The 24,548-nt window shown below is 41.5% G+C and overlaps 3 protein-coding genes across 21 annotated transcripts in view; 1 reads left to right on the plus strand and 2 right to left on the minus strand.

The window, feature by feature from the left end:
- Nucleotides 1-8,004, minus strand: part of hars (histidyl-tRNA synthetase) — an 11,595-nt gene extending 3,591 nt beyond the window's left edge. Inside the window, exons 1-12 of one of the 3 annotated variants that reach the window (XM_046031393.1) lie at nucleotides 7,806-7,962; nucleotides 5,189-5,565; nucleotides 4,944-5,033; nucleotides 3,401-3,520; nucleotides 3,198-3,293; nucleotides 2,149-2,274; nucleotides 1,899-2,006; nucleotides 1,706-1,804; nucleotides 1,478-1,571; nucleotides 736-863; nucleotides 271-543; nucleotides 65-181 (exon numbers count right to left, since the gene is read on the minus strand). In XM_046031393.1, the coding sequence (XP_045887349.1) occupies nucleotides 65-181; nucleotides 271-543; nucleotides 736-863; nucleotides 1,478-1,571; nucleotides 1,706-1,804; nucleotides 1,899-2,006; nucleotides 2,149-2,274; nucleotides 3,198-3,293; nucleotides 3,401-3,520; nucleotides 4,944-5,033; nucleotides 5,189-5,290 (1,353 nt within the window). In that variant the 5' untranslated portion in view covers nucleotides 5,291-5,565; nucleotides 7,806-7,962. Of the gene's footprint in view, nucleotides 1-64; nucleotides 182-270; nucleotides 544-735; nucleotides 864-1,477; nucleotides 1,572-1,705; nucleotides 1,805-1,898; nucleotides 2,007-2,148; nucleotides 2,275-3,197; nucleotides 3,294-3,400; nucleotides 3,521-4,943; nucleotides 5,034-5,188; nucleotides 5,566-7,269; nucleotides 7,298-7,805 lie in introns of those variants that run through there. The other 2 variants (XM_046031394.1, XM_046031395.1) reach the window with 2 other exon arrangements.
- setd7 (SET domain containing 7, histone lysine methyltransferase) overlaps nucleotides 1-24,548 on the minus strand; it is a 519,573-nt gene that overhangs the window by 42,810 nt on the left and 452,215 nt on the right. The window lies entirely within an intron of this gene.
- mlsl (malate synthase-like) overlaps nucleotides 6,893-24,548 on the plus strand; it is a 25,091-nt gene continuing 7,435 nt past the window's right edge. Inside the window, exons 1-15 of one of the 16 annotated variants that reach the window (XM_046031381.1) lie at nucleotides 6,915-7,031; nucleotides 7,939-8,013; nucleotides 12,578-12,706; nucleotides 12,792-13,010; nucleotides 14,193-14,283; nucleotides 14,430-14,506; nucleotides 15,987-16,097; nucleotides 16,182-16,241; nucleotides 17,531-17,687; nucleotides 17,866-18,064; nucleotides 19,123-19,176; nucleotides 19,672-19,750; nucleotides 19,828-19,920; nucleotides 20,200-20,272; nucleotides 20,375-20,442. In XM_046031381.1, the coding sequence (XP_045887337.1) occupies nucleotides 12,590-12,706; nucleotides 12,792-13,010; nucleotides 14,193-14,283; nucleotides 14,430-14,506; nucleotides 15,987-16,097; nucleotides 16,182-16,241; nucleotides 17,531-17,687; nucleotides 17,866-18,064; nucleotides 19,123-19,176; nucleotides 19,672-19,750; nucleotides 19,828-19,920; nucleotides 20,200-20,272; nucleotides 20,375-20,442 (1,398 nt within the window). In that variant the 5' untranslated portion in view covers nucleotides 6,915-7,031; nucleotides 7,939-8,013; nucleotides 12,578-12,589. The other 15 variants (XM_046031376.1, XM_046031375.1, XM_046031382.1 and 12 more) reach the window with 15 other exon arrangements.

Here is a 24,548-nt window from a genome sequence, read left to right on the forward strand (position 1 = left end):
TTTGAAAAAACTGTGTTTAATCTCACACACACACACACACACACACACACACACACACACACACCTTAATACCAGCGTTCCAGAGCTCAGTGAGGAGTTTGAGTCTCTCCTCCAGCAGGTTCTTCTGAGCAGACGCCACCATGACCTGAACCTCTGTGGTCCGAACCTTCTCTGCTGAGGCCTGAACAACACAACACTGTCAGCGTCTGGATATCTACACACACCTGTTATCAATACACCAATAAAACCGTTTCATTTCCGACACATTACCTCAGCCTTCTGCTCCATGATGGAAAAGATCCTCTCGATACCGATGCTGACGCCCACACATGGCACTTTCCTGCTCTTGGGGTCGAACATGCCCACCAGGCCGTCGTATCGACCCCCGCCGGCCACGCTGCCCACACTGACGCTCTCCTCTGCAGGTGCCCCGTTTTGGGCTTCAGTGGACACCGGGGCCACGCCCGCCTGAGTCAGAACCCCCTCATAAATGACTCCTGTGTAATAGTCCAGACCCCGGGCCAGACTGAGGTCAAACACCACCTGGAGATGACGGAGTGAGAAAAGTGGAGGAAAGAAAGAAAAAGGAACCGGAGTAGAACAGCAACATGGTGAAGAGAGAAGAAAAACACCACAGGGGAATATACCAAAGTGTTAACATGCATCTAAATTTATTCTCTAATCATTACTGTAAGAAACAATATTCTGGGACGCGTGACTAACAGCAGGTCTCACCTTGTCTGTGACCTGGAAGAGCTGCAGGTAGCTGAAGAGCAGCTTTATGTCAGACAGGCCAGCACAGGCCTGCTTACTCTGAGACATCTTCTGGTCCTGAAGGAGGCGCTCTGCTAAGTCCATTCCACCTACAACATAAGCAGTAGCCTGTTTACACATCCAGCACACACAGCAAGTCCACTAATCGCTCTCTTGTTGCACCAGCTCCTGGGGGAAATATCTGGCTCTTTAGCTGCTAAATGCTGCACTGCGTTCACCAGCTGGTGTCTAACTGTGTCTGCTGCTTGCTGCAGAGCAGCCAGTGTACAGAAGCTTTAGAGCTTTATCACTGAACACAGCTGCTGGAAATGAGGTTGAGGAGTGTGGCTCTTCAGTATCAGAAAATAACAGGGCCTGAATGAACAATGGCCTTGACAATTTCTGAAAGCCAAAGCGGACTTTCTCAAATTGCTTGTTTTGCCCAACGAACAGCCCAAAATCAAAAGCTATTTAACGGCATCCATGCTTTGGAAAAGATATCCCTCTCTGCAGGACGCGTCAGTGGTGAAGTATTGTTTGTTTTATCTGTACAGACGCTGGACTGGTAACAGCTGAAAGCAAACTCTTAAGTTTGGAGTTTGAGCTTTTTCGTCCAATAGGGAATGTTGTTTCTATGCTGCTGATAGAAAGCCTGTTCTGAGGACAGTGATAAATGCTTCGCTAGTATTACTCGCATCATGTGTGAACTTCGGGAAAGTCTCACCCTGCATACTGACATACTCCCCAATCTGGTCGGCAGCCTCCTCTGACAGGCCCTTCTCATTCACCATCTCCTTCTTCACGTCCTCCCAGGGCATCTACGTTTGGACAGCAGAAAACGGCATGCGGAGATGGGTCACATCGGGCTAACCATAACCATCGTCTATGAAAGTGGCCTTCATAACAACAGAGCTGAGAGGCTCAGTGCGGGCACAGCAGCAGGTCTCCATACCTTGTCCAGCTTATCCACTGTTGAACAGATGGTGCGGAACTTGTCATCAGGAACACCGCACACGGCAAACATCCCGTCGAGGATGCGTCTGTCGTTGACCTGGAAACGGAGGACGCGGTTACAGAGATAACACCTACTGATCTTAGTCTGTAAGTTTCATCTGTCAATTTTTCTGAACAAAAAGGTGACAAACCTTGATACGGAAGTCTCCGAGGTCCAGCTCACTGAGGATTTCATGGACGATCTTCAGACACTCAGCATCTGGTATCATGGCGTCATACTGCCCTGCTATGTCAAAATCCTGAAACACGCACACATTCATTACTTTACGTAGCACAGACAGTTAAAATCACAAAGATGAATTCATCCACATCAGTTTCCAAAAGCTCGAACAAATCTGCCAGTGTGGCCGTAGTGAAAACGTGTATTTGAGGCCGACTCACACACTGGTAAAACTCTCTGTAGCGTCCGCGGGTCATGGCCGGGTTATCACGCCGGTAGACCTTAGCAATGTGGTAGCGCTTGATGTTGGTTATCTTGTTCATCGCCAGGTAGCGGGCGAAGGGCACCTGTAAGAGTGCAGGTCAAGGACAACACACCGCTCTTTGCTTCGATGGAGGGGATCAAAGTTTAGGGGTTAATGTAGCCACACTACTAAACAGAAACTCTGACAAAAAATGATTTGCTGTTTTTTTTTTTCCATGACAAAAACGGGACGATAATAAAAACCTCTGAAATTACGAACTACGGTGTTATCTATTTCAATATTTCATGTGTGACATATGAATGAACGGACAAATAAATTGCTACTGTTTTAATGCAAACTCTCATTTAACCACCTACACTGTAGCTGCTGATTTGTCAAATAGTGTCCTCTGCCACCCACATTATCTTTAGTTCAGAAGTTGATTCAGCCATTTCACCTGTTAAGATTTATTTCTTTCATTTAAAACAGATTTATGGACTAAATTCATCTACAATCCACTCACAATTAGACAAGCAGCTGCACCAAAACAGCTGGACAACCTATGAGAGCAGCAAAGGTAAGCTAACATTCCCACGGCCTGTGGATGTTGATGTAATGTTACTTTCAGTCACGTATCTTTCCATCAGAAGGTGAGGACCTTGAAGGATTAATGTCGGCAGCCAACCATCAAAATGTTCCTCTAGATGTTCGCTAAAGAAATATCACTACGTTATCCAGGTTATCCAATGAGTGAACAGTATGTTAGTGAACGAGTGAGTGAATCAGCTTCTGAATGATAATGCTGCACTGCAGGGGACAGAACAGGCATCTATGGTAACGCTAGCGCTAATGCTGTGTGAGCACGAACGACAGAGAAAGCGCTTTAGAGTTTATGATGGTACAGTAACTGGATTTAGTGTCAGTCTGAAGAGAGGGGTTGTTTTTTTGGTTAGATGCTTTCAGAATTCTACTTGATGTTCCTGCTCAGCCAGCTGATGCTCATGGCGGTGAGTATTTAAAGGATACAGTGAGGTCATATCTGAGGGACAGCAGCTCTCCTCCTTGGTCTTTGAGGTCGTAGATGAGCTTGGAATCTTCTCCATACTTCCCTGTCAATGTTTCCTACGCGCCGCAGGGAGAGAGCAAACCTTCATGTTCGAGTTAAAAGTATGACATGTACTGAGCGGCAACCGTGATGACTTGCGTTCAAGCTTGTGTGAAACTCTTACCTTCAGCTCAAAAACAGGCGTGTCGATGGTCTCTGCTCCGTGGCGTTTGAAGCAGCTGATGATGGTGTTGAAGACTTTCTCTCTGATGGCCATCTGCTTGGGGTTGTAGTCCCTCGTTCCCTGACAGAGATAAGAGGTGTACGTCCATCAGCGGGGTTGGAGTGAATAAAGTGATTCAGTAGGAGTTTTGAAGAATGTACTGTCCCACAAAAGATGATGTATAATAATGTAACATTATTTTTTAACTTCTTAAGACTCATTGACTGCATAAACAGCACTTTTACATAACCCCATCTACAAACTGTGGTGTCTTTTAAATTGTGTTGTATTATATATCTTATTTAATGTTTAACTGTGTTACTTTGTACCTTGTGACGACCTGCCCGGGACTACTGATGGAAAATATTCTTTGGGGTAATTCTGGCATATTTACATTGCAGAAAAGCTAATATGTTCATTAACATGCACTTTCTCTTTTAAATAAATTTCAAAAAAAATAATTGTGCAAGGGGTCATGCTTTATAACTTTATAACATTTAAAATTAAAGCCCATTTGATATGGTTTTCATACATTTACATTATTATCTTAAAGAGGTCATATTATGCTCCTTTTCAGGTTCATCATTTTATTTAGGGGTAGTACCAGAACAGGTTTACATGGTTTTTTATCATTGCTGCAGCTCCTCTTTTCATCCTGTGTTCAACCCTCGTTTTAGCTACAGTGTGATACATCTAACTTTTCTTTGTTGGGAGTTGCACATGCGCAGTACCTTTTTTAAGGACTTATAGCCAATCAGCTGTACATGTTGCCGACCAGTTTAGCAACATGGACTGGAGCAAGAGTTTCAGAGTGGTGAGTTATTAATCTGTAAAAAAAGTATCTTTCATCCATAAAGTTTTAACTGAGCTCTGTCTCTACATCACAGTAACAACTTCATGTCCACTGACTGCCTGGAGGGTAGCTAGTGTTTGGAAGGGAGAGGAGAGGCAGCAGAGCTCAGTGTTTTTATCGCCGGTGTTTTTGAGGGCATGTCTGACTAGCCGCTAGGCGAGCATTATGACTCGCATTTTTTGTGATGTCACATGGAAGCGGAAGTAAAGGCTGGACTACAAACAAGTGTTTTCAGGCAGTTCAGAACAGAGCAGTTTTCTGTGGGAGATGGGAACTCCCTTTGGGCTGGACTTTTTCACTTTGCAAACCTGTTAACTGCACAAAAAAGGTATATAACGCAATAAAGGAGAGGGAAAAAAAAACAAAAAGTAGAATACCACCTCTTTAATTTTATTTAGTTTATGCAAACAAAAAAGTGCTGCCAATTTTATTTGTGGTTTTCAAAATAAAACATGGTGAAATGGTTTCAGTGTGTGTATCAGTACTTTTTGAACATTGTAACACTAACATGATAATACTGATAACCATGATGATTTTGGTCACTCTGATAATGATGTGAAATTTTCATAGAGTTTCATCTCTATTGTCTATTTAGTGGCCTGCATGTACTAAATGCTTGTGTTTGTGAATACAGCAGCGCTGTTGCCTTACCTTTGCTGTCTTGAGGACAAACTGATGTTTGCCATCATCTCCTCCTAACTGAGCCTTCAGCTCCAGCAGTTTGGCTACTTCTTCATCAATCTGCAGCACAAAGCAGGAGATAAACTTGTGAGCACTTAGTATAGAGGATTTATAACATAAACATTGTACTGGTCAACATTAGCAAGCAAAACAGAGGACGTTTATTTACAGGAACTCTGCCAAACACACACAAACACACAGCAGCAGAGGCCTACCTGATCCACAGTGATGCCAGCGAAAGAACGCAGAGACGTTGCGGTCCGAAAGCCCACCAGACCACAGCGAGCACGAACACAAAACATGCCCAGCACGTTCATCCCACAGAACAGCGGGGGGAAAAGTCCGGAAGTTGAACAAGCAACAGTTCAGGAGTTCATCATGGGTACAGTAATGTCCAGTGGTAATGTCCACAGCAGCCAATCACCATGGTCAGTAGACAGAGAACCAGGAAGTGAGTTGAGTAACGATGACCAGGAGGGTTGGAGTCCCCAGACAGTCGGGTAGGTGATGGTGATGATGAAGGGTGAGGCAGGCCGGGGTCACCCGGGGTCAGGCAGGGAGAACAGGAGAAAAGTGGTAAGCAACCCTAGCACTAGGGGAGGGCGGGGCATGACGCATCATCATCATCACAGCGTGGAAGATAGAACATGAGATGTACCAAGTCAATCAAAGCAGCCAGCACAACCCAGCACCCCCACACACACACAGTCCTACTCTGATCCTAGTATCTAATCTAGGTGTCCAGTGTTTAGTGTTTCTAGTGTGTCTTGCATTTTAAAAGCTCCCGACATTTAAACCCCTGGTTAAGTGTGTCAGTTTTCCTAAAGTGTAGGTACGGCTGGGCGATATGGCCTAAATTGTTATCACGTTCATTATCAATATTCATCAATAATCATCATTCAGTATTGATAATTATCAGGGTAAATGTCAAATCATTATTTCTTTCTAGTTTAAAAGCTGATTTTTGCTCCTGAGTGAAAGTTGAAGAAACCAGATGGTTTTATTTCTGGTCAGAACAAACACTTGATGCCAAACAGTGGATCACTTCACAAATCTGAGGCAGAACATTCAAAACTATTATGATCAAATCTTTTTTCAACAAATATGATCAGTAAATCTTTTTTCAGTCCCTTTTCCTCAACAAAATAAATATCTTAATAGAAAAATTAAGTGCTAACTTGTTTGAGAGTCAAATTAATTTAATCAAACATTTATTGAACATTTGTTATATTGTTATAGAGGAAAGTTATATTGCGATATTTATCATTGTTGTTTTATTACCCAGCGCTAAGTGTAGGTGAATGATAATTTTCAAGAAGGAGAAATTGGGCTTGTGTCTGCAGCCTCCAACTAAATCACAAATACATACTATGAGGCAATTTTACGTCTGACTGAGTGATCAAACCTCATGTGTTCATAGCACGGAGTACTGAAAACTGTCAAAGTTGGCACTGAATGTCAGATCACGTTGGCAGTCCTGTTTACTTCATTTTCAAGTTTTTCTGTTCTACTTATGTTAAGATCTTACGTAACACCTGAGGACGAGCTGCTGGACCTGCCACTCTCACTTCCAACACTACTGCTTGCACTGCCTATTTATGTCCAGAGGTTAGAACATGTGAGCCTAAACCTGCAGTCACTGGTGAAGTTGTGGTGGTACAAGCTCTGACAGACACTCACACCCTGACAAACAGCAGAGGATTCAGACCAAACACAACACAGACAAATAAAGGAGGACACAGAAAGAGCTTACAGAAAATAAGGTCAGAAAGGAGACGGACTGAGGCTGCTTTCTGTAGACTATTCAGCACCTTCACCGAGAAACAGGTGGCATAATAATTGAGGTTCTTTAATTTGATAGAACCTGTGTGACATCTGGTGTGGCATCAGACCACCGTTCTGATACTTGCACCAGAAGACGCCTGATTAGCTTAGCTAACATTATAAAACATCTCTGATAACTTCCGCCTGTGTTAATAAGGCAAGTTATTGCATCAGCTATCCGTTTTAGACTAAACGTTTACGCGCATCGTTACATAGTTGTCTAAAAACGTCCTGGTAAGTAAAGTAACAAAATTGACAATATGTGATTTTTGAGCCGGTTGGCTGCTTTCTGTCAGCTCCACCTCACTCTGTTAGCGCTGGCTAGCTAGCCGGTAGCCAGCTAACTCACCAGGATGCAGAGGGTGCACGGGGCTGCTTAGCCGCTCCGTTTGGGGTAAGTTAACTTAAAGCTAGCAGTTAGCTGGTCCAGCTAAAATTAAACCACCGGTAGGAAACAAACAATCCCTTATACCTGTGTGATGCAAGCCAAACAGCCAGTTGCCTCCGCGCTTTGAGCTAACCGTTAACTTGTGTCCTAACGGTGGACCTAACTTAGAAAAACAGCAGCAAATTTTAATGTTGACTCACGTATCACTGCAGTACAACAAGTAGTGGTGTCTTCCACTATTACATGCTGTCAGTTAACGTTAGCTATAAAGAACAGTGGAATATTAAGTTAACGTCATGTTCTTCTTTTAAACAGCCGACATATTTTATAACGGGAGTTTTAATTTAATTTTAACAGGTAAACTTTAACATCGTAGACATGACGTAAATTAACGTTATGCGGACTACAAACGTGACACATTAAAAGTAAGATAGTGATGTACTAAAGGCCGCAATAATTTGGCAAAAGAAAGATAAACGACGTTTATCAGTTAGCTCTGCAGTATGAATGAAGTTGGCTGGCTAACGTTAGCAAGCAAGCCTTCAGTTAAATGCCAGGACATGCTGTTCGCCGCATGCTAACTAGTTGCCTCAGTTTCAAAGCTAGATCTGAGTACTGACCTGCTCTTTGCTCGCCTTCTCTGACTTTAACTTCCGAACGACTTCACCCTGGATTTTAATCGCTTCTTGCACCTGTGCCTTCCCTTCCATGGCTTTTCATCCAATATATTTCCACCGCTACTCTCACTTCCAGCGACCCTGCAGCTGTCAAGTCTGTGGTGGAGAAAACCGGATACGGAAACAAGAGAAACACTTCCTGTAGCAACAGGTGTGTAGCAGTATTTTCAGTCGATAGAAGAGCAGAAACACTCCTCCAGTACTGGACTGCAAGGTTGGAGATCTGTGACCACCTTCAACATTTAACAAAGTTTCTAAATGCTAAATACTAGTGGCTTTAGTCCAATGTTTATAAGTAAAATATGGGTACCAACTGAGACCATTACAATAAGAAAGCGAGCATAAATTGCGAGCTATGGTTAAAGTGTAGGTGGAGCAAAGGTAGATTAAAAGTAAAGAATGGAAGCACTTGATATATAAGTAAAGGAACACAGTGTATCCTTAATATTTAAAACATTAAATCAAAGACTTCATCATGCCTTCAAAAAGCAAACCTTAAACCAGGATCTGAGAGCTTGCACTAGTACAACAGAATTATAAAGGGGTTTCAAGATAAATATACAATTGAAAGGGGTCACTAGATTATTAAAAGGGATAAAGATTTTTTTATTTTCTATACATTTTTTATACCTTTATATTTTCTTTTTTTAAAAAAAAGGTTATTTCCAATAAAATAATACAACAAGTATTTCTCAAATCATTGCTAATTTGACCAAATTGTTATTATAGGGCATAATGTATTTAAATAGCATCAAATGTCATTGTACAGAATCCACACATATGGGACTTTAAACTCTACAAACAAACAAACATCTTCCTGTTCAAACATTGACTAAGGTAAGTTCACAACCAAAGTCCACTTTGCTGAGAGACCAGAGACCTGTCATTAACATGTCTGTGAGTATCATCATTACTTTATTTTGCAGCTCAATAGACACTATAAACTGTAAAGAATGCAACATTATGGGCGATGGAAAGGAACAACTACAATGTGAGGAGGTGTTAACAGTGTGTTGCACGATGTAGAACTTCAGAGCCGTTTCATTAGCTTTAGTGTCCTGTGATAGTTAAAGTCCTGAAGTTTCAGAGGCTTCTCCTCCAGGGAAGTGGGGATCATTTTCAGCTACTTGAATCAAAGAAGGACAGCACTGGGAGGTCTTTTGAGAGAACATTGTATGTTTATTTTCAATTTGCTGCTTTTGTTTTTTCCAAACTGTGAACTGAATATGTTGTGGGTTTTGGACTGTTGGTCTGACAAAACGACATTCGGAGACACCAGCTAGGGCTTTAAGGAATTGAGATGCGCTTTTTAAACTCTTTTCTAACATGTTATAGACCAATCTGGTAATTGATTGATGGGGAAAATAATTGTCAGATTGATCGAAAATGACAATAATCATTAGTTTCAGCCCCGATATCTCGCCTCTCGTGAGTCTGGTTTTCGGGAGTGTTTGCATTGTAATTTACACGCTAAGCTATGTCATTTAACTTGGTGCTAGACTGATGCAAAACTATGTAGTTCATTTCCAGAGTGATCTGCTTCCACACATTGTTTTTCTTAATCAAGTCCTGATAGCATGTTAAAGTTCGTAAAACATTGGAGCGCTGAGGATGATAAGTTCTTTCTCTAATTTGTGTAAAGCTGCACCACTCACTATTTTTATATTATGACATACAACAAAGGTCTCTGGCCGGAATCAAACCATGTACATTGCAGTTAAGTGGCATCCGCTATAATCATTGGGCTTCCAGGGCGCTCCTGAAACATATTCCTGAGGGACTATTTACCTTCTAATATTCTACGTATCTCATAAGAGGATAGTCATAGGAACAAACTCTGCACCTCCCCACGGCTCTGTAACATTGTAGGATCTTTTAGCCTATTGGTTCACGTCTCTGTTTGGTTTACTCTCTCTGCTCTCACCAGCTTTGTTTCCATAGGAGCTGTTTTCAGTGAAAAGGTTCTGCTAAAGTCTAAAGCTAAGAAGTGCAGACGTAGAAAACAATCCTGTGCTACTTTTTCCTGGGGGAATCACAAGCTGCTGTCTGTCACTCCTGCATGTCAGAGGACATTTGCATGAAGTTATGACTTTATCAACTCCTCCACGTTGTGGAGCTGCTGAGTCTTTGAGTGTTGGCAACCAGCACTAGTATGTCTGTAAAGGTTTTATTCACAATGAGTCATGTTTGGGATATTTGGGGCCAATTCAGTTAATTTCAGTGGGTCTTTATTCGCATTGGGAAACAGACATTTACATTGTCAAAGCAAGTGTGAAATTAAAAACAAGTACATAAACAGAATAATTGTGATTTTACACGCAATTACAGTTTTTCTCCATTGCTTAAACTCTATAAGCAGACTTTTGAACTAAAATTTCAAAACCATAACTCCATTTTTCAAAAAGCACACCCATTTCTCTAAACTCTACACACAAATCCCTTCATTTCTCATTGCCTACATTGAGAAAGCACTGACATTCAATATTGTTCACGCAATCAGCACAGGTTGAGCTCAGTTAGCCCACAGCTACCCAGGTGGAAACACAAACAGTCAAAATTAATAACACACCAATCAGAAGCTTCAGTAGATAGATAAAAGAGCCAGAGTCAGTTCATTCAGTTTTGGAACGATCCAGAGAAATCTGAAGAGAAAGCTCTAGGACATGAGAGAGGAGGAAGAGGAAGAAGAGGAGGAGGAGGAAGAGATGGGATAGGAGGAAGAGGAGGAGGGTGGAGGAGTAACAAGAATCTCTGGCCTGTCCCAGACCAAAGACAGGACGCTGGGGCAGAATAATTTGTTGTTTGGTGTGTTGTACTGTACAAGCACACCAAGGAATAAAGAAGGAAAATAAATGTTTACATTTGTTCTTTCTCTTGTTGTGGGAAAAGGTTTTTGAGGGGAGAGCCACAAGCAACGTTATTTATAACCAGTTTTAGTAGTATTGTTTTGAATTTATCTCACCAGTGTGTAAAACTGTGTTGTAGTGTGTGTATTTTTGAGGGTTTGTGTGTCATGTCTGAGGGCAAAGTTATTTTTTTTTCAGCAAGATTGAATGGTTTTCATTTCAACTTGAAAACAGGATGTTTGGGGTACTGTTATGAGAAGTTGTGGATTTGTGTTTAGAGTTTCAAGAATTTCAAAAAATGTGTTTAAGCAAACGAGAAAAACTGTAAAAGAAAAAAGAAAAAAAATCATTTTTATGAATGTAAATGTTATTGTATGTTATGTATTTCGACTGATATTTCAATTACGATATGATTTGCGATACTGGGGGAATGATCATTTTAACATCATTGTTCTCATTTTTATTGAAAAACATTCAAATGATTATGGTGGGATATGTGCAGGGAACTGTTAACAAAGGTGTTTTCTTAATACAATGGACACAGAAATTTGACTTGATACAGCATGATAAAAATAAAGTAGAAAGTCACTAAAGTAAGTAAGTCAGTAAAAAGAGAAAATCAATAAGAATATCTATATACTTTCTACCTTAATATATACACAAGTTAATAATACTATATTCTTCACTGCAACATATTGCACAGTCTTTAATATGTATATAATATGATGCGTAGGCCAGGACATCTCACCACAATATTTAATTTAAAATGGTATGTTGGCACGCGCCTCCTGCGGTTTGAAAATTGCAGAAGGCCATATTAGGATTTTGGACGGATTTAGGAAGACTTTGATTAATTATTCAGCTCTAGTGTGTGTCCCTCAGGTTGTGGCATGTTGATACATATTGGGCAGCAAGAGATGCCTTCTCTCCTTCTCCTAGGAGTATTTTAATGTTGACAGCTCATTGAGCTCTTTGAAATCTCTACATTTGAGAGTACATCAGTCTGTACTTCATTAGGATCTCTCTGCTTTCTATCTTTGACAGTAGAGAGCTATTTTGTCAGTTCATCGTCTCTTGTTATGGCCAGATAACATTCTGGTCTACTTGGGCTTCCCAGTGTTCCTAACGGATTTCTTTACACTGAATCATTATTTGGTTTCCTCTGATTAGTGTTTGGAAAGCGGTGTTGTTGTGAGACTGGTCAGAGTGTGTCTGAGAGAGGGCAGTGAGTCTCAGCACCAGCTGACATAGGGGACTCTTTTCTGGGGTCAGCTCTTGAGTTTGGCGGGCTTTGGATTGGAGGGTGTCTAGGGGGCTGGATTTAAGATGATTAAAGCATTCCCCTTGTTCAGTAAAAGACAGTAGGACAAGGTCATCAGCATAAAACAGAGAGTCCAGTAGCTGTCTAGGAGGGAGAGGCCAGGAGCAACACTGATCCAACTGAACACCAAGTCCATTTGTGTAGACATTAAATAAAGTTGGACTCGAATATACTCACATCGCACATGGACGCGGACTACTTCTGTTTATACTACTTTCTGGAGTCACCTTGGCGGACTCGTTCCACACATGCGCAGTAGATCGGTTGGTGCCCTGGTAGCGTATTCGTCATGTTTACACCATGTCTGTTAGTCCATTCACATCTCCAGTTCGAAGCGTGTTACCCAGGGAAAGTGGAGAAAATTTCTTTTTCAAAATAATGAGAATCTACTGTCACTTATGCCCAGGGTTTACCCAGTTTTACTGGTAAAGATCTCCTTTATACTACACCAAGATGTTTATTATACCCTGGAGGCAGCGAATATGGAGATTGACCTTGATAAACACACGTCATACAGACTCTGATATGATGACTGTTTTTGTCTACAGGGTCGAGTCAGCATGGAGCTGTCGCCCCCTCCCTCAGGTCTACAAGCAGAGTGTGAGACACTTTTCTCCAAGGACTCCCTTCTCTTCCTTCATGAGCTGATCTCCACATTTGATGAGATGGTGGACCAGGTAGGACAGCTAAAAGCACCCTTTTTATTTAATGCATGGAAGACTTGTTGACCTCAGGATGAGGCCTCTGCTCTACTCTATTCAGGTCCTGCGGTTGCGAGTGTCCAGAAAGGCCCACTTGGACCTTTCAGGTGACTTGCCAAGCTTTCTGGAAAGTACCACACATATCAGGACAGACCCAGCCTGGAGGGTGCTCCCTGTCCCCCCGAGGCTCCAGAGAAGACATGTGGATATTGGGGATCTTGCTCCCTGCGATACACAGCGCTTCATTAAAGCTCTCCAGTCACCAGCACAAGGCATACAGGTACCACCTCTGTCATTTACCTGTGACCATATGAGACCAAAAGTTAAAAAGGTTTAGGGGAATAACACATCATTTGTTTTGGCATTTTAATTAAATTTATTGACAGTGAGAAAAATATAGAAGAACACCAGCCATCTCTTAAATATAATTTAATCTATTATGAATAATTTCATCTAAGGAAGGTAAAAATCAAGGACATTGATGATACTTGCAGACATTTCACCTCTTATCTGAGAGGCTTCTTCAGTTCTGCCTGACTGGCAGGAACTCAGCTATTTAACCTCTGTGAGGTCATTGACACGATGAACCGCTTGGTTCGTTAGTGCTCCTGACGACAACAGTCGTTATGGTTGTTGGAGACACCCGAAGCATTCTCTCATGAGGAAGGAACTTAACAAACATGAGTGTTTGTTAAGTTTCCTGGGAAGTGAAGAAAGGACAGCATTGTAAGGTGGGGATAAGTGGTGTTGTGGCCCTCCTCCCATGTTAGGCGATGGTATCTCCACTCTGGTGAAAATGGCCTCCTTGAGTAGCTGCCCTTGATTTTAACCTTCCTTAGATAACTATGTCCGGGATGAGAACCTTCACAGACAAAAGCTCAAACCAGTTTTCCATACATACAGTACGAGTAGCACACGAGCTGTCACTGTAAGCAGTGATACGAACAGGTTTGCCATGCATTAGAGCAGGATAACATGTGTCCTGTGTTATCGCAGCCTTAACAAAAAGAAAATAGAAAAGCTAATAATAATGAGTAAAAGCTGCATTCATTTTTATTTGATGATATTTGAATGTTTTGGTTGCTTGGCGGCAGCTGAAGCACGCTGAAAACACAACATTGATTTATAATCACCTAATAAATAGAACCAAGATGGTGAACATGGTATTTATATTACTAAACATCAACATGTTAGCATTGTGATTGTGAGCATGTTAACATGCTAAATTAGCATTTAGCTGTAAGCACCACAGAGCCATTATCATGGTTGCAGACTCATTCAGACGCCTGTGTCTGAAACTCTACTTTTCCACTATATTTACTGCCTGCCATTTTATTTGTGTCCGAATTCTGTGTCTAAATGGATGCACTATAATCCTTAAAATTCCACAATGGAAGGAAAAAAGTAGTGTCCATCTCTGCTGGTACTTTTAAACTACAGTACCTTTCTCTGGTTTCGGCAGGTCGACTTTGATGATGGGAACTGCCCTACATATCGCAACCAGATCAAAGGCATTCATAATGTTTTTAAGGCGGTTCACAACCAGTTCCCCAGTAAGTGGTTCACTTTAAATTGATACTCATGTTGGTACAGCTACATTACTGTACATGGACAAGAATATGTGTGTGGATGGGATGCACATGCGTGTGTGTGGAACAGAGTAAAACTGACAGGAGCACCTTCCTGCATCTTTTAACAGATGTTCCACACATATCTCAGGCTCCAGTGCTGATGCTTCGTCCTCGCGCCTGGAACATGGTGGAGCACAACATGATGGTAGTTCATTCAGTCACTGCAAGTTTGGATTCAAATGCAGCAGAAGTGGTTGATTTTGGGAAAAAAAAGCTGTAGCCCTATAATGTGTTAAAGTGGACCTTTTATGCTTTCCCTTATTTTCTATGATATGCAAAATCAGATTTTAATGTGCGAACATTTAGAGTATTTACTGTAAAAGAGGGGTGGTTAGAGGGGCATCAGAGTCAGTGTCAGTGGGGGTCCTGGGGCAAATAATGAGGTAAACATATGTAAAAGTAATCCCTGTGGGCAGAATGTTCAGGCTTCATTCTGCTCTCTTTGAATAGTGCTTTTTTTAAAAAAGATATTATTTAAAAAGACTACATTTAGAACAGAATTAGAATTGAACTGAATAATGTTTCTAGAGCAGCAACAGTAATGTGTACAACATCAACTTAAGTTATCTTGAGTTTTATTCACTTCACCAGATTCACTGCTCCAGCGCAATTTCCAGAATCAGTAGATCATCAGAAGAAAGTGGGCTTTTACACAAGGGGCCTTAAAGAGAATTGAAAAAGACCTTTTTCTTTCAACTGAATCATACAAAGCTACTCCAGTGGAGTCCCGGAATAAAATTATAGAGCTGGAAATTAGCAGGTCCTTTTTAATATGATCTGGTATTTAAAGCCCTTATGTGTAGGATTTGATGTTGGCCTAGTGGTAGTATAAATAAAGACAAGGCGACTGTCTCATTTTTCTACAAACAAAACCAAAAAAATAGAAAAGAATAAAGAATAATTTGAAAGATACTATAATCCCATAAAACACAAGCACAGGTTTCACTGATGAGGTTATTAGATGGAGTTTAAACTCTATATTTTATAAGCTGATTCAAGTATTTCCTGACATTTTACAAGCCTTTAGCCAGTAACATAACCAGTAAATCAAGGCTTCAGCAATTCTCCCCAAGCACTGTATTCCTGGTGGTGTGGAGAAGGCTTTGAAACAGAATTTAAAGTTTCATGTTGGAAAATACATTTTACAGAACATTTAACAACGAACGTGATTAAGAAACCCTTATCTAAGGCTAGTGGGGGATTTGTTACTCTTGATCTCAGTATTAGCTACATTTCTGGTAGAAATTTAAACAGGACATTCACACTGCTTGTATTATTGGAGGAAACTAATATAAAACAATTGATTAATTGGACACTCAGTGAAGAGAGCATTAATCAGTGATAATTCTAATAATTGAGTGATCCTTTCTTCCACTAAAAAATACTAAACATTTACTGGTTCTTGTTGCTCCAATGTGAGGATTTACTGCTTTGTTATTTTTAGATTCATAGCAATGTAAATTGAATACATCAGACAAAATAAACAGTTTTCCAATATCAGTTTGGTGTAACTTGTTGCGGGCATTTGTCATAGTTTTTGACGTGTTAAAGGCTAAATTAGAAAATGATTTATCCAGTCTATATACATCGAAAACATTCTCTGTTCTTCTGGGGCGCTTGGTCAGGTGGAGGGGAAGGAGGCTCCGGGTCCTCTGTTTGACTTTGGACTCCTCATGTTTCACTGTGGAAAGACACTGTTTGAAAACAAGAGTGGGCCCTTTTTCTACCTCTCAAAGGTAACACACACTCACTCAAGCACACAGATGATTTGTGTATTTATGGATATTGTCAACATGAAGCTGATCCTCCTTGTTTTCCAGGTAGAGAGCTTCATGGAGGCCAGGCTGTGGAACAACATATTTGTCTGGACACAACAGAAGGTCTGCACATGTGTTTGTGCACACATCTGTCATCTATTTTTCAGGTTGATGTTATGTTAATGAAACCTTATCTACCCTTATTTTCATTTTTATAATTTTTTTCCCAGTTTTCAACAAAATACAAAAAAACTAAAATTTTTGTTTTGAATGAGCAGATTAAACTGATTTTCACTGATTGTGAATACTGATTGTGTTACCATTATATACCATATATATTCCAAATTAAAAGTAAAAAAAACATCCCACAAATTTCCTCAAATTTAGTTTCCTGAAGTTTCTTGACAGCCCTCCTGAAGGTGGGGAGTCTGGCCATTCTGATGTCACATGTGTTTGACTTACCTTGGAGAGAGGGAATGGTCTGGACAATGAATTCACAAGTCTTTAGTCTTCAGATAGGAGTGTCCATTCCGTCTCTCTGGAAATGATATGAAAGGCAGACAGAGTTAAGTGTAGTAGCGGTGCACTGAGTTGTTAATGCTCTGCTTGTATCCTGTAAGTTGTAAGTTAATATGTTTTATAAGTGCTGCATGAATTGCAGTCAAGGCTTAATTTAGATGACACATTTCATACAGAGGGTGAATTCAAAATAGTAATTTCACTGACAAAATAGAGGGATACGGCGTCACCTGCAATGTTAAGAATGCAGATTACTGACCGCCGATACGAGTAATTTATGCAAAATGAAATTTTGTTGATGGGATGTCTAAGCTTGAATCTGATACAAATCCTACACTTTCGTTATCCTGGAGATTTTTTCGCAGATAAACTTAGTTTATCCGCCCCAAAAGAAAAAAGAACAAGCAGTTGTGAAAAGTTAAACATTTTGTGTCCAAATATTACAAGTTTATTCTATATTTGAAATTACAGCTGTATTTTATGGCTTTTTAAAAATCATTTTTTATGTCCCTGATACAACTTCACATCTAACTTTACCTGAGCTTAGTCACAGGATACAGTCAGCGTGCAGACTCCCCCGATGTTCATAAGGTGCTTTTGCACCCCAAATTCTCTCACAACCCTCCAACACTCTTTAGGCCACACCTCCTCATTTACATGCATCTAGAAAAGCAAATGGGTCAAAGGCAAATGGAAAAGGGAGACTGATTTTCTTTTTTCATAAAGTTTCACTTTAGCATTTCTGCTGAAATGTGATACTGTTTCATTTATTTTGGTTCTTTTAACATTTATAATGACGATTATCTCCTGTAGTATTACTGTGGTATGATTCCACAATAATGTGTGAAATTAACCCTCACATTTTGTGAATCTGTGTGTGTGTGTGTGTCTAGCTGGGCCTACCACAGAGCAGCATCAAGGCGACGGTGCTCATTGAAAATGTATTAGCAGCATTTGAGATGGAGGAGATCCTCTACGAGCTGCGGGACCATTCAGCTGGACTCAACTGCGGCATCTGGGACTATTCAGCCTCCTTCGTCAATAAGTTTGGTGAGCCAGACATTCTTGCTTTTAGCTTCTCCTGACATCCCTATAAACCTTATTACATTATCATGAAAAACTATTTATAATAAGATAATTGTACACAAAAGACACATTAAGTTGATGAAAGGTGAAAAGGGCAATCTCTGTCTGACTGAAGTCAAGAGGTCATGTGTTTCTCCTCTAGGTCACCGAAGGGCCTTCCTGCTGCCCGACCGCAGTAAATATGTCAACATGGAGAAGCGTTTTCTGCGCAGCTACATGGACCTGTTGGTTCAGACATGTCATCGGAGGGGAGCGCTGGCCACAGGAGGCATGGCTGCCCTGCTGCTGCCTCAGGACCCGCTCAGTGACTCCCACAGCAGAGTGCTGGCTACTGTCACCAGGTAGGAACATCACTGTTCACACACATACATGGTCATGAGACTGAACGGTAGAAAGCATTGCAGTGCAGAAAAAGTGAAATCGCTGATGAATTTACTGTGCAGAACCATCATGCTAATCTCAGCCAATGAAAACCAGCATAGCCTTACATCCAGGCATGTGCCAACCTTCAGTGGGCAATAGGACAACAGGAGTCATTAGGCTGCACTGTCACTATCACATGACATACAAGTTTACAAGTCCAAAAATGTTAATATGGTAGGAGTTTGAGTTTAAAAATCTGAAGCCTGTCTTGAGGATGGCATTAAAGCGAGACTGTGCAACTTTTGAAAAAAGAATTTTTTTACTCTTATTAATGAAAAGTTGAATTCATAAGTACTATCACGCGGTCTTTCTCAGATCAAACCGTCAGGGGGTTTTCTGCTACAGCCTAACTTTGTCTGCTATGACCAGTAGCTTTTGTGCTGGCTAACGTTAAAAGCTAACGTACTGTACATGTTGCTGTGTAGCTGACAATAGTGAGTCAGTTTGCTGACTATAACTCTACTTGGTATTACTTGATATTACAGATGTTTCAACAACAAGAAATACCTGTTTTCTAAAAAGAAGTACTCTAATTAGTACCAAATTTAGTACTAATTATAGTAAAAATAGAGCTTTCCTTTGATGGAAATTCACATTTTCCCTGTAATTATACCACGTGGCACAGTTCTAGCCAGGAAACTTACCATTAGCAACTTGAAATGACATGTCTTCTCTACTTGTGCTACTCTCACATTACATGTAGGCATTTACCATTATTCATTTAGTCAGTTCCATAGTTACTTGCTGGCCAAAGTGGCAGTTGAGCAGAAGTTACATAGTAGGGATGGGCGGACCATCTTCACAGTATCAGTTCTTTCGAGTTGATAAATGTAAATGTATCGAACCTTTAAATGTTTGATACTTGAAAATTGAAAATATTTCCACTATGATTTCCGTGGAACTCAAGAAGTACATTTATTCAAGTACTGTACTTGAGATACTTTCCCTTCACTTTCTACTTCACTAAATTCCACAGGGAAATGCTGGACGTTTCACCCAACTACATTTATTTGACAGCTAAAGTTTGTACGTAAGTATTTGTAAGTTAAAGTAAAAAGAAAAAATGTTATGCTTTAGATAAAAGTGCTACATAAAATGCAGCCATTTAAATAGATTACACCAGCCCCATGTAAAATTTTAAGAATAGTTTATAGTTGCTAGCAGTTCCACCAAAGACACATTTAACCTTTATACTTTGAAAATAGTTTAATTTAGATAAATGATGGGTCCAAAAAGTAAAAATAAAAAATATGCATTTTACAAAAACAGTAAAGGTCTGAGAAAAGTCAGAAATGAATAATATATATTTTAGTATCAGAACTATCAGAAACGTTTTTTCCTCTCCTATTGATCTTCCCACAACCCTCAGATTTATCTGGGTATCCCTTTGGTTGGCCCCTAGGTTGGAAACCACTAGAATAATCTGTCAAGCTGTATATAATTAAGTTAAAGCTAGCACCATTGTCACAGGTCCTGCATTGTTTTTTTTATTAAAATATGTCGACCGCTCTGACATTTGTTTCAGACTGAAGTTGCTGGAGATCCAGGCAGGTGTGGACGGTTTCATGGTGTATGATCTGAGCTTGATTGAACCCATGCAGAAAGTAAGCAGTGGATCATTAGCCATACAAAGCTTTCTATAAATACAGTAAGTAATAATGACATATGTTTACTCTTCCAGCTCTTCAGGCTCCACGCTGAAGGAGATAACCAGCTTCACCGGCTTCGAAATGATGTTACTGTGACTCCTGATGACCTACTGTCTATGCCTTTGGTCAGTAATTCGGTTGTCCCAGAACTGAATAGCTGAAGACACCTGGCAAAGCTGTAACTTTTTAAAATTACCCAGCAGTTCATCCAGATTTGGCGGTGGAGAATTCTGTCGCTCCAAAATCTCCCATAGGTGTCCAGTTAGGTCAAGAAATAAACTCTGCATTTTCATACATGTCATTATCAGATGTAAATGTATTACTGACTTTGATAGCTTTATGTAAAAGAACAGGATAAGCGGTTTAGTCTCTAATAGTAAAGTATATTTTGATGTATTCCTTAGGGAGGAGTCACCCTTTATGGTTTGAAGTATAACATTGCAGTTGGTGTCCTCTTTATTAATGCTTGGCTATCAGGTATGTACGATTACATATTCTTCTTCTCCTCATGTTTAGGAGCAGGCAGGATGAAGTGAGGAAACTAAGTATTTTGCATTTTGTGTATGCTCTGCCTCCTAGGTAACGGCCACTTTTTCTACAGAGGCCAGGTGGAAGATTCAGCCACAGCAGAGATTTCCAGATCACAGGTGGGTTTAGGATTAAACGATACCACTTCAGCGTCCACCGAGTTTACATCACAGAGGATTCACTTTAGACATTCATCTAGGTCAGAATCAGATTCAGAATCAGTTTTATTACCAGGTATGTGTACACATACGAGGGATTTGGCTCAGGATTGTGCATTGCTCACGATGTGCTTACTCATACAATAATACAGTAACACAATAATAAAAATAAAATAAAATCAGACACAGACTTCAGTGTAGACAACACAAATATACACACTATGAACAAAAACAATATAGACATTGACAAATAGTGCAGTGATGCAGGAGTATGTACTGTACATGTCGGAGGTGGATGTGATATACAGGGACACATACATGCATCCATGTACACAGTGCAATAAAGCATAGTGCAAAGGATGTTGTAATAAATTGTATGTATTTTGTGCAGGAGAAATGACTTGAGGTAGGTGGGTTTGGTATACAGTATCTACAATATGACAATATAACAGTATGAACAGCACTGAAATGCTGATGGTGAATAAATAAATAATAAGTGTTAGCCAGTAAACAGGTGGCTGATTAGAGGCAGAGTTACTGGGTTATTGCACAGGAATTGTTCCTGACACCGTGAGTCAGAAATCAGCTGTTCATCAGAGTGATGGCTTGTGGCAAGAAACTGTTCCTGAGTCTGTTGGTTTTGGCGTACAGTGCTCTGTAGCGCCTACCAGAGGAGAGGAGCTGGAACAGATTGTGTCTGGGGTGAGATGGATTTGCAGTGATGTTTCCTGCCCAACTCTGGAAATGTATAAGTCCTGAATGGAGGGCAGGTTGGCACCGATGATCTTTTCTGCAGTCCTGACTGTCCGTTGTAGTCTGCTCCTGTCCTTTTTGGTGGCAGATCCAAACCAGACAGTGATGAAAGTGCAGAGGACAGACTGGATGATGGCTGTGTAGAACTTGTTCAGCTGCTCCTTTGGCAGGTTGAGCTTCCTGAGCTGGCGCAGGAAGTTCATCCTCTGCTGAGCCTTCTTGATGATGGTGTCTGTGTTGGGCTCCCACTTCAGGTCCTGGGAAATAGTGGATCCCAGAAACTTGAAGGATTCCACAGCAGACACAGGGCTGTTGAGTATGGTGATGGGGGGCTCCTCCTGATGTCCACAGTCATCTCCCTAGTTTTGAGCATGTTAAGCTCCAGGTTGTTCTGACCGCACCAGAGAGCCAGCTGATCAACCTCCCGTCTGTAGGCCGACTCATCACCGTCCCGGATGAGGCCGATGACCGTTGTGTCATCAGCAAACTTCAGGAGTTTGACAGATGGGTCTCTTGAGGTGCAGTCGTTGGTGTAGAGGGAGAAGAGCAGTGGGGAGAGCACACACCCCTGGCGGACGCCAATACTAGTAGTCCTGGTGCTGGATGTGATGTTTCCCAGCCTCACCTGCTGACCCCTGTCAGTCAGGAAGTTTGTGATCCTCTGACAGGTGGAGGCCGGCACAGTGAGCTGGGTGAGTTTGGTGCAGAGGATGTTCGGGATGATGGTGTTGAACGCCACAAACAGGATCCTTGCACATGTCCCTGGAGAGTCAAGGTGTTGCAGGATGTAATGCAGTCCCAAGTTGACTGCATCATGTTGTATGTTTCTTTTTGCAGTTGTTGAGTTTTGATTTTTGTTTTTCCCTCTGAGATTCTTGCCAAGAGAGTTATACAGTTAGTGAAAAGAAAAAATCTTTACTTTATTTAACAATGACTAAAGCCTTCAAACTTTCACAAAGCTGTTAATATGCCTAGCATAAAGGTATCACATATCTAATATTACCATACAGTTACTGATGTTTTAACATTTAAAAAAAAATCTTAATATATCTTAAAGTATCTTAGAGTATCTTAAACCAAAGGTAAACTAGGAACTCAGTATTTTTTCGTTTAACTTGCATAAATGATGTGTAAAATCTTTGTGTGACAGTTTGATTTTCACTGACAACATTTAATGAACATCAAAGTTTGTGTTCATTCATCAAAGTTTTACTAAATCTTTTAAGGCCTGTGTGTGAGGAGAAAAGTTAGAAAAGAATCATCAAGGACAGTGGAAGGAGTAAGGAAAAAAGGAGTGTGGTTAAGAGAAACAGGTAGCACTAGTGAAAGACGGCGCCTTAGTGCATGAATCTGTGCTATGATCCTGGTTTTTCTAACAGTGATTTTAGGCCCTAAAAAACACATTCAAGGTAGGATGTGAGGAAGATGAGAACAGAGAACCTACAGACAGAAAGGATGGTTAATAAGGGATGAAATCAAATCAAATAAAGGACAATGGGCAGTGGTAAGAGCAAATAGTGTATGGACAGAATGATGGATGAAGATGAAACCAAATCCCAGTGAATGAGGACATTGTGCCAACAACCCAACAAGCTTTCTATGAGCAACATGCAGTGGTTAATCTCAGAGTCATCCCAGATGACCATAAAATAGTATTCTGGCACACTGAAAGAGTGTTGGGAAATGGAGCATGGAAGTTCAATTCTTGACCATTGGGAACAGTATATGCCACAAAATATTGTCAAGGTAGTATAGAGTATAGGGCTTGAGTATAGCTTTCAACCACATCTCTCAGTCTTCAGCAAATGGAGCTGACTCGGGTGTCATCATGTCACCTAAGTATGGATCAGATGTGAACACTCTCCTTGATCTTTCTCCAGTCGTCTACAGACTCCCGCTGTTTGTGGCTGCTTTGGCTTAGGGTGGGTGCCAACATAAAGGGCAAAAAACCAACATTTGTCATCTGGAAAGTCATTGCTTCATTGGCCAATTAAATACACAGAAGCAGATATTCCTGGAATCTACCTCTGTAACATGAACGATCTATTGTTTACCTTTTGTATTGGTAAGTTGCTTGCACACAGCTCTGCCAGTGCCCAACTAACACCTTCTAAAGTTGGCAGTAGTTGGTTTCAGTTTTTACAGTGTTCAAAAAAACCAACTGTCAGTTCCACACTGCCTAGACTGGAACGTCTCGGGTTACGTATGTAACCCTGGTTCCCCGAGAAGGGGAACGAGACACTGCGTTGGTTACGACACTATGGGAACGCCTCTAGGCGAAGCAGGTCTGAACGTGAATGAAATCACTCCAATCCTATTGGCTTGTTGCTAGAACGGTAACGTGTGACGGAATAACCGGAGGAGTATAAAGCACACCTGTACACACTCATCATTAGCTTTTTTCTATTCAGCAGGCGCTCTGTATGTTGTTTGAAGAAGCTCCAGTCCTACAAGCAGTATGTCTTACCTGAAGAAGAAGTCTACCAGCATGTCCGGCAACCAGATGTACAGAAGGTGTGTTTTTTCTTGCCCTCGGTACATCACGGATGGAGATTCTCATGAGATGTGTGTCTCATGTTAGGGGATGGAGCACGCCCGGGCAGCTCTCGAGGGGGCTGCCTGCGCCCGTTGCGAAGCCCTTTCCGTGCGGGTACTGAGGTACAGCATGGCTCTCTTTTCCGAGGATGGCCTGATGTGTTTTCCCCGTGGTGCGGGCCCTGCGGCCGCTGAGGCGGCCCGGCGGCTTCACTCATGGGGTTCACAGCGTGATCTGTCGGAGGATTTCGTGACGGCTGAGGCTTTTTCCCGAACTTCATCTGCTGGCTCCGACGCTTCCTTTCCTCGTTCGGGAGCCCGTTCTCGGCTTCTCCCGCTCGTGGTTTGGATCCGGAGACGCTGCAGCAATCTGACTCCGAGGAGGCGGGCGTGCTCAGCGTAGTGGACGATGACTTCCGGGTGAAATGCCTGCAGCACTGTGGACCCTGCCGCACAAGAAGGCACTTTAGGGATGTATCCTGAACGAGGGTGCAGGATAGCCCTAATATTCCCCGGGGCAAACTCCAGGCTTTGAGGGGAAACCGAAAGCGCTTGGAGATCCCCCACCCTCCTCAGAGAGGTGATAGCAAGGAGAAAGGCCATCTTGAGGGTCAAGTGCTTAGCCTCAGCTGACTCCAGGGGTTTGAAGGGGGCCTCAGCCACCGCCCCAAGAACCACTGCCAGATCCCAAGTGGGAACCTTGGACCGAGTCGCAGGTCTCATCCTCCGGGCACCACGGAGGAAACGTACAACCAAGGGAAGTTTCCCCAAGGACCCCT

The sequence above is a fragment of the Micropterus dolomieu genome, linkage group LG19 (assembly GCF_021292245.1).
Source record: "Micropterus dolomieu isolate WLL.071019.BEF.003 ecotype Adirondacks linkage group LG19, ASM2129224v1, whole genome shotgun sequence".
Classification (NCBI taxonomy): domain Eukaryota; kingdom Metazoa; phylum Chordata; class Actinopteri; order Centrarchiformes; family Centrarchidae; genus Micropterus; species Micropterus dolomieu.